This window comes from Psilocybe cubensis, chromosome 3 (assembly GCF_017499595.1).
Source record: "Psilocybe cubensis strain MGC-MH-2018 chromosome 3, whole genome shotgun sequence".
NCBI lineage: Eukaryota > Fungi > Basidiomycota > Agaricomycetes > Agaricales > Agrocybaceae > Psilocybe > Psilocybe cubensis.
In genome coordinates, this window is record NC_063001.1 from 1,544,719 (window position 1) to 1,554,602 (window position 9,884).

At 40.5% G+C, this 9,884-nt stretch overlaps 3 protein-coding genes across 3 annotated transcripts; all 3 read left to right on the forward strand.

The window, feature by feature from the left end:
- Positions 1–272: 272 nt before the first annotated feature.
- JR316_0003279 (uncharacterized protein) lies at positions 273–1,200 on the forward strand (the record flags this gene model as incomplete). Its single annotated transcript, XM_047889052.1, has 3 exons — positions 273–744; positions 826–912; positions 998–1,200. 3 exons carry the CDS (start codon positions 273–275, stop codon positions 1,198–1,200), a joined length of 762 nt encoding a protein of 253 aa, XP_047751426.1.
- Positions 1,201–1,796: 596 nt separating this feature from the next.
- On the forward strand, positions 1,797–2,318 carry JR316_0003280 (uncharacterized protein; the record flags this gene model as incomplete). Its single annotated transcript, XM_047889053.1, has 2 exons — positions 1,797–2,231; positions 2,253–2,318. 2 exons carry the CDS (start codon positions 1,797–1,799, stop codon positions 2,316–2,318), a joined length of 501 nt encoding a protein of 166 aa, XP_047751427.1.
- Positions 2,319–3,464: 1,146 nt separating this feature from the next.
- Positions 3,465–4,997, forward strand: JR316_0003281 (uncharacterized protein; the record flags this gene model as incomplete). The annotated part of the gene is made up of 3 exons (XM_047889054.1): positions 3,465–3,873; positions 3,928–4,248; positions 4,309–4,997. 3 exons carry the CDS (start codon positions 3,465–3,467, stop codon positions 4,995–4,997), a joined length of 1,419 nt encoding a protein of 472 aa, XP_047751428.1.
- Positions 4,998–9,884: the final 4,887 nt, after the last annotated feature.

Below are 9,884 nucleotides of genomic sequence, written 5' to 3' on the forward strand. Positions count from 1 at the left end.
TTTCAGATTAACTTCTTTAAAACTCATTTCCAATATCCCTATACTTATCTGCCTCTAATTGCACTTGAGGAAACTTGTGGAAAACACACCAAATTGATTAAAACCTTGAATCCATCAAACAACTGGAATAACCTAATATTTGACTATCCGGTGAAACCCAGATGAACTTAAAATTCACGTTGACATAATTGGAGCCCACCGCAAGGGATTCAAAACATAAATCAATTTATTTATACACATATTATTACATTCACTATACACTCTAAATTAACATGGCTGAAGGAAGCACTAATGCATCCAATGAAGATTCTGGTCATGCATATGGAATCATGTTTGGACCTGCAGGTATGCCTAGGCCTGGGTCTAGAGATGCATTTGAAATCTTTGATGGGAGATATGATGAAGTGAAATCATTCCTTAAAGTTATAGATCAATTATATGCAAAATACAGAATCACATCTGCAGCTGATAAGGTTTCATTGGTTTTGGATTACTGTGCACCTGCAGTTAAAAACTACATCAAAGTTACCGAGGAATTTACTGCTAATAATTGGGAAAAGCTCAAGGACAATCTACTCAGAGCTTATGATGCAGAACAACAAGAACCCATTTATGACATGACAAAAATTCACTGTGCAGCAGAATGCCAATCTGAGAGACCTATCACCAACTTAAAGCAGTGGAAAAAGTATGTTGTCAAGTATACTACCCGAGCAGGACAGTTGTTAAAGAAAGGAAGGATGGGTGAGTATAACTACAATGGTTATTTTTGGTCAAGCATACACAAGGATCTGCGCAGACTTCTTCAACCCATGTTATTAATAGAGGCCAAGGATCATGACCGCACTCAACCTTACAAGGTTCAGGATGTAATCAAGGTTGCAGAACAGCATTTCAAGCAAGATCAATTCAGTAACCTGATTCCCAAACATTCTACTACATACTCAAGAGAATCAGATACTGACTCAAGTACAGATTCTGACAACTCTGATACTAGTGAATCAGAATCTGAAAGGCATTCTTGACGCAAGTGAAGTTCAAACCGCAAGGCTAGTTGCAAAAGGAAAGATCCTTACAAAAAGAAATATGAACGTCTCCGAAAAGAAGAAAAGGAAAGGAAAGAAGCTAAGCAAGAAACTTCTACCAAGCAAGCCACAAATTTGCCTAAAAGTGAAATGGATCACTTGGTTGAAAGTTTAAACAAGATGACTCTGGTTGTTAAAAGCAATCATGAGACCATTACTCAATTAATGCAACAAATATATAATGTCCAGCCTAACACAGGACCTTATCCCAACAATACAGCTCCGGTATCATTCACTCACAATAATTCCAATTTAACCACTCCAGTAAATTATTCTAATAATAGCACTAATCCGGCTACTTACCCAAATAACATTCCCATTAATAATGCAAATCCCAACTACGCAAATATGCCTAGGGTTGCACCACATTGTTATGGATGTTTAAGTCCGGACCATTATATGAATAATTGCCCAAAGCTTCAAGAGCTAATTCAGAATGGAATTTTGGAATATAATCCACAAATTAGGAAATATATCTTAAGGAATACAGGAAGTCAAGTATTCAAGAAATCAACAAAAAGTATCTATGATGCAGCCATGCGACAACATAATTCACCACCACCACCATCTGCTCCAACCAGAGTTTCACATTTTATTTCTGTAAACAAGTCTTCTGATGATGAGCTTCAAAATGAAGTGGTAAGCTATTATCAACAGCGACAATAAGACTCTGATTCTGATAATGAAAATGGAACTTACTGGAGGACTGCAATGCACACTCAACAACAACACTACGGATCTTCAGACACAGAAGAAGACAGTGAACCAGATGCGCAAGCATATCTTGCAACTCGTACTACTGGAAAACAAACTACAGAAGCAAGAAATAGAGCAACCAGAGTTCCAAGCAAGCCTGCAAAGAAGGTATTTGATGGTGTATACCCACCTCCAAGATCTGGAAATACAGGAACAAAGCCAAAGGTTACACCAAGTGCTCCAAAGACATCATCTAGTATTATTCCAATTAATGCAAGAAAGCTGCGGAATAATCAGGATAAGCCTATGGAAGTAGACGAAACAGTACCTCAAAAAGTTGCCCGTACTATTACTAAAAACGCACCCAAACATAAAAGTGCAACCAAGGAGAAAACACCAAAACGACCGGGAAGACAGTCTGAAATCTCCAAGCAGGTCAAGGCCACCAAAGTATATCAACAATTGTTAAAGACACCTATGACTGTTACTTTGGAAACCATGTTGGGTATATCTCCTGAAGTATCCAGTATTCTATAGGATCAATTAAAAGTGCGAAATGCAAAACAAGTGGATATCATTGAATCCATTTCAGAAAATTTTAAACTAGTAGCAAAGGTGAATGCTAGTATTGGCAACATTTCTAAATTTGGAAATCTGATAAAAATATGTTTTCAACATAATGGGCAAAATGTGGTAAAAATTATTGACTCCGGATCAGAACTCAATATTATCCAAAGTGATATAGCCAACAAGTTGCAGCTTCTAATTGACATAACTCAATCCATTAATATGAGTGATGCTAATGGAGGAATAGGAAAACTCACAGGACTTGCACAAAAGACAGATTTACATTGTGGTGCAGTGCAAACTATAGCTGATATATGGATTGGAGGTAATGAGGCACCCTTTGAATTGTTACTTGGAAGGGCCTGGATGACAGGTAATCTAGCTTCAGTAGTGGAGAAGAAAATGGGAACATATATTAGTTTTAGGGACAAGGGAACTGGACGGACAAAGTATGAAATAGCAGTGGATGGACCTACAAACGCCTATATGCCTAAATCAGGAAGTTCCAGTTTGGCTTGTTCATTTGCAACAATAGTACATACCAGTATACCGGAAAAACAAATTACAGATTCAGCCACAGAACTTAATCTACATAATCTATGCCCTAATTGCAATAACTCCACGCAGAAGAAATCTGGAAATCTAAATATAATCTTAACAAAAGCAACAATGCAACAATCGGATAAAAATCTAAATCAATTAGGAACAACCAAAATACAGGACACAAGCTCCATAAAGGCATATCAAACAAAAGGTGGAATGGAGTCAGAAGAGCAGGTCATGAGTCTAAGAATAAAACAGCTGCCCCTTCAAAACCTTGTGTCACAAGCGCCCAGAAAAGAGTAACGAGCGCCTAAGACAAGCGCTTATTTAGTTGCACCACTCTTGGCAATAAACCAAGTAAAATTCAATATAAATCAACAGTCAGCTGGTTAGGACCAAGGAAATGTCAGAATGAGTAAGGCAAGCCACCATCCCCGAGCCTAGGAAAAATTAAAAATTGAACAAGTCCTACCTGATTATATAAGCATTTTGAAAAGGTATAAAAGCCAGCATTCTGCATTAGCACACAGCAGTAATTTCTACACCTCTATCTATCCAAGCAGACTCCTCACAATGACCACTGCAGCAGATCTTGTACCCACAGCCTTTGAGGAGCAGCCCCGAGGCAGATTTGCACCTCTTACTCTGGGTAGCATTGAAGCCGAATTACTCAGCATCAAGCCGGATCCCCGGTTCCCACACCTCAGCTTAGTATGGCTCCAATTCCCCAATGCTGGCTTAACTTACAATCGTGATGGTGAGCGGATCACAGCTACAGGTACGGCACATGCATGCTTCCACTTCCGAAACAATCAACCCTTTGTTTATTGGATGGCCGAACGTATGTCTATCAACGCCGACTTGCTTGACTTTCCCCAACCGGACGATGCCGAGATGTTGGATCCAGAATCTGACCTTGAATACCTGCCGGAGCCGGCTTCGGATCAATCTGAACCAAATGTCACGAGACTTAACGCGGGTGGTGCACCTTTGATTAGTATTGTTCAATAGTACTGTTCTCACCCTCTCACTACAGCTTCCCCTGCGCTCCCCATTGATCCAGGCAACAAACGTCATGTCCCAGCCCTTAAAAACAATCATGCGGGACAATATGATTCACGTGCTTCCAACCACACCTTCACACCCAATAAAATAATGGTACAGGACAACACAGATACAAAAGACAACACAACCACACTCAATAACCCGTCGGAACGTAACCTTCAAGTTCTATTTACAACACAGTCAATCAAGGATGCCTTAGGACAATTGGAAGGCACCGCACAATCACAACGGAGAGAAGAATTGGCAGGATTTAAAGGAAAAGTTAACAAAGAGGGTCAAGGTACAATTTCAGGTGCGCACATTGCAATACTTGAGGCTTGCCAGCATTTTTTTACCATGCGCTGCTTTTCAGTCCATGTCAATTCTAATTCAGAAGACAATGCGCTTAAAGAAACCCCACTTCCCAGTGTCCAAGACGCAATATGGAGGTATGTACCATGCATGGACTTGTTGTTTTCACGAGAATTTTCAGATAACATATGCATTAATACGGAGTCGGGACCAAAATATTTTACCCCTCCTTTTACTATCCAAGCCTGGGTGGAAACACATCATTTATATTTGCCCGTTCCCGAACGAAAATACAATGCTATCTGGTACCCAGACCTCTTTCATTATGAATTCTCGTACGACGAACAACAAATCATATGGGCTATCTATCAACAGCTTCAGAGAACTAACAACATAACGGACACCATTCCAATGCACTTCAGGGAAGGGGGATATATAGAGGGGTATTACGAGTCAATACCGCCTATCTGGGCGCCATTTGTATGTATCCGTTTTCCGATTCTCAACCGGTTACTCGCTTGTGTTGCAGACGTATGGCCTACCTCAATATTTGGTTCCTTTGTGGCCTTAAAACAAGCCAAACCGCTTGCTTCAGTCGTAAACAAGTCTCAGCAACAAGAATCTGAACCCAATGAACTACATTATTCCACTGCACCTCGATCCAGCCCCATCTCCTTACCAGAAGATACTGAACTTCAACCTCACACATTCACTACCCCCATACACATTTCATACCACCTGCTAGGATGAATTAACCACATGCCAAATACCAAAATCAACGTCAGCCTCCGAACGACGCCATCTTGTCTCCCGAAATTTGGTTACCCTTTTCACAAGGTTATCTTCCCAGGCAATCACAATCTTGACACCTGCCAACAACGCCCACGGACTCAGACATGGTCAAATGGGTACTCACCACCTTGCATGAAGTTCCAGGAATATCAAACTCACCAACAAATGGAGTAACCATTTAGGAGCAAAAAGGACAGCCTGATGAAGAACGCTTACCGATGAGCCCGTCTCACAATTTTGAAGAAATTATTACTCACCGCAATGTCTCACCTTATAGCAACTTGGGATTTTCAAGCGACGGCGAGAGTGTTAGTCAAGATGGGTATGACATTCAAAACCCACCTATTGTCAGCATTGTAGGGGTGAATGCAGGTGAAGAAGATCAACTGGCAGGAGCACAGCAAGTTATACAGGGAATACAAGAGGTGTGTGACCAAAACCTTTCCCTACGACATGATAACAACATTCAAATCTATCAGAACTCATTACTGTTTCAAACTCGATCACAACAAAGAATGGCACGGCGACAGCTAGAAGAAGCGACTCTGACCACACTTCGCAACATGTTCAATGATTTGCGAGTATCTCGCGGATCATCAGGCATTAACGCACGTGAAAGAGGCATTGGAAATGATGAGATGCAGGCAGAATCTGCCACAACATCTGATTCAATGCCGGGTCTAGAAACCGCGAGCTCGTTTAGCCCCCTATTCAGTCCCATTCTATTCCAATCCACCACTCCCTCAAGACCACCTACAGTTTGAGCCTTCTTGGCTCAAGCCAACACGTTAACTCCAGCCTCCGAAACTGAAGATCCGCCTCCCAATTATCATGCTGAGTACATCCATGTACACAAAACTATCAAACATTACTTTGACCATCCCTTTCAACGTCCCAAGTATCCCATCACTCGCCCTCGATCACTGATTCTTCACCCCGCCAGGATGTATCGCTCTCTTTCTACTAAACAATATCCTCATAATGTCGAAATTCAGCAACAAGTCAATACACACCTCAACAAGCTTTAGAAGCTTGTCAAAGGGTTATCCAGAGTCCAGTTCGGACAGCAACAAAGCCCCTGGCAGCATTTCCAGGTTCAAGACTATATCACCCCTTTGCAGCTCCGTTATCTGTTTCCTGATTACGGATCATATGGGGCCATCTATCGTGCTACATCCCTCAGCTCCCCTACGTCACCTAACAAATGGATATGTCATATCCCAAAACTAGTGGCACTTCAATGAGCTTTAACCACTGCGCTCAAATCCTTATCCGACTTACCGTATGGTTATGGTTACAAGTCCGACGGTTTACGCCAATACATTGAATACCACCAATATGCCTGAATTTCACTTCAACGACGTAGCATGCACCCCTTACTCACACACATGGAAAGCAAGTTGATTTGTAGCGCTGAGTATTTTCTTTATGATTACAATTTCACCTCTGAGCTGCTCATACTTCAATCTATCCTCGCAATTCGGTTTCGTGAACACAATGCCCTACGACTCCTTAACCAAGTGGTGCTATCACGACTTGTTCCTTTCAACCTCTGCTTGGCATTATTTCCTACTCATTAGGCTCTACAAAGGCAAGTATTATGATCGATTTAACACTTCCTTACTCATAAAAGAACTTAGATTTCATCTTGTGAGAAATGATGAGAGTGCAGAGCATGTTCTGATCTCAGTCTTCCAACTTCAAAACAACAAATTTTATTTATCTGTATCAATCCCTGTCTACTTCCCTGTTCTCCACTCGACCTCGCACATACACAGGCACTATAGTTTACTTTTATTTGTTTGTACCTTGTTCTTTGAACCATCATTTTTCATGCGCACCATTCTGCCCAAATTCAAATCAAGATCGGAAAAGAAATTTAATAAAGGTAACACATTTCAACTTCAAATAAAATCGGAAATTCAAGTTATTCAAAAATCAAAGTCTTATATCGAGAACTTGAAAAATTTCATGTTTTTGCACCAAGCTAAAAATAGACTGAACTTAAACTTAATCACGTTTTCCGCGCATAACAATGCACGGACCAACTTTGCACCTTTTGTTAACAATCAAAATCAAATTTGCTACATATTCTGCACCTTAAAACTACCTATAGAGATATACAAAAACCCATCCTGCATATTACTGGAAGACAAAATACTCTGGGAGAAACCGTACAAACCCGACAACAACGACGAATTCATTCTGTATCCTAATACTCAGCAACCAAGCAGCAATCACGCGAGGTACGTGTTCACTGTGTATAAGCGAGTTGATAAGAAAATCCACCCTGTATCCACCAGCTTCCCTGAAGATTGCCGAGTTATCTGACAAGTCCCGAAGGATCCGTTACTCACACTAACGCCACTACCCACGCACCCGCCGACATTTACTCCAACTCAAAAAATTTCTACCGAACGCATGTCCAAATTGAAGATTAATTTGGGTCAATTCCTATGGCCTGAAGAAGTCAAGCTATTCCAGCATGTTATGGTACTTAATGAGGATGGAATTGCATTTGAAGACATTGAACATGGAACTTTGAACACCGCTGGCGCTCATACATATTTTCAAAGAAAATAAGACCCAGTAATTATGTTTCCTACATTTTTTTGACGTATTTTATTGGAATATAGGCTTCGGGCTTCCCTAATTGGGTAACCCCGGACTCTATATACAAGAAAAATACGTCGAAAACCAACAGGAAACATAATTACCGATACATATTTTTCTATCAAATATGTATCAGCGCCAGCAGTGGAAGGAATCATATTTTTCCCTATATATTATTCCAACTATTGCGCACTCTCCATGGGAAGAGCGAAACATTCCAATTCTGCCCAGCTTGCGTGACAAGGTCATAGAAGTCATCAAGTTAAAAATGGATGCCAGAGTTTACGAACAAAGTCAGTCATCTTATTGCTCACGCTGGTTTGTGGTACTCAAAAAGAATGGCAAGCTTTGAATTATACACGATTTGCAGCCTCTTAATTGGGTAGCAATCCGCGACGCAGGGACACTGCCTATAGTAGACAATTTTGTGGACAGCTTTGCTGGACGACAATGCTATACAGTGTTTGACTTGTTTTGGGGCTTTGATGCTTGCAAAATTCATCCACGAAGTTGAGATTTGACTGCTTTCATGACTCCGTTGGGACTCCTACAAATCACCTCTTTACCTACCGGATTTACAAACTCCCCAATCAAATTCCAGAAGTGCATGGTCATTGTATTACAACCGGAGATACCACATGTAGCCAATATTTTTATAGATGATTTACAGTGGGCAAAAAAACCATTCAAGTGTTGGTCATGTATGAAAAGATTAATTTATAACTTTGAAATTAAAAATGTTAAAAATATGAGATTATTCACGGATATACTATATGGTGTTAGCTAAAAAATGACACACTGATCATGTGATTTGTCCAAGAATTGACCAAACAGGAGCATATACAGTTTGCTAAGTCATTTGAACAGTTTTTTTGCTAAACACTTGAGTATCAATAAATCATATCTACTAGTACTTTGTATGTCCACCCTTGGCCTTAATCACTGCTGCATACCTTCTAGGCATGCTAGCAATCAAATTCTGCACCACTTCCTTGGGTATTCTATTCCATTCCTTCTTAACCCTCTCCCAAAGTTCATGGATACCCTTTGGTGGGACTTCATGTTCATTAAGTCTTCTTTTGAGGTATTCCCATAGATGTTTAATGGGGTTGAGATCTGGAGATTGTGCAGGCCATATGAGGACCCTAAAATTCTGCTCTTCAAACCATTTCTTGGCCAATTTTGAGGTGTGCTTGGGGTCATTGTCTTGCTGAAAGTGGATATCTTCTACCTGTTGACCATACCACTCCAAGGATTTTAGGAGCTCATCACCTAGGATCTCAGTGTATAACTGAGCATCCATCTTCCCATCAATTCTAGTGGCAAATCCAATTCCTTCCCATCCCATACAACCCCACATCATCAAGTTTCCTCCTCCAAACTTCACAGTTTGCTTGATCCTCCTCCAAGTGCCTTTTTGCAAACTCCAATCTAGCCCTCCTATGCTTTTTTGATAACAAAGGCTTCTTTTGTTTTGCCACTGAGACCATGCCAGTTGATTTGAGTGCATTCCTAACTGTTTGAGGACTGATATTCTGGCCATTAATAGTAGCCAGAGACTTGGCAGCTTGCACAGCATCCTTGATTTGTCCAGTTCGAATTCCACGCTTGGTATAGGTGATATTGGCACCAGTCAGCTTCTTTGGGCGTCCTCCATGGGAAACCACTGCCTCAGGACAGTAGTCTTGGTGAATCTTGGTGATACAACCAGCACTAGCTCCAGTCTGGGCCTTGATAGAGGCATAGGAGTGACCAGAAGTAAAAAGAGAGACAATAGTAGCAATAGTTGCTTTAGAGAGGGGTTTCATGCTTGATTGGGGGGATAAAGAGGTTGGTTGTAGCTATTATATACCTATTCAACATGTAGTCACATGATTTTATTGATAGTTGTTTGGTATATCAACAAAGTCATGTGATAATACATAGTTTATAGCATTTAAATTACTAGCAAAAAAACTGTTCGAATGACTTAGCAAATTGTGTATACTGCTGTTTGGTCAATTCTTGGACAAATCACATGATCATTGTGTCATCCTTTAGCTAACACCATATAGTATATCTGTGAATAATCTCATATTTTTAACATTTTTAATTTCAAAGTTATAAATTAATCTTTTCATACGTAACCAACACTCAAACGGTTTTTTTGCCCACTGTACCAATCAAAGGTCCAAAATCTCAATACTTGAATGCAGATGGAGAACCGGAAACTATACCTGAGAATTCTGGAAT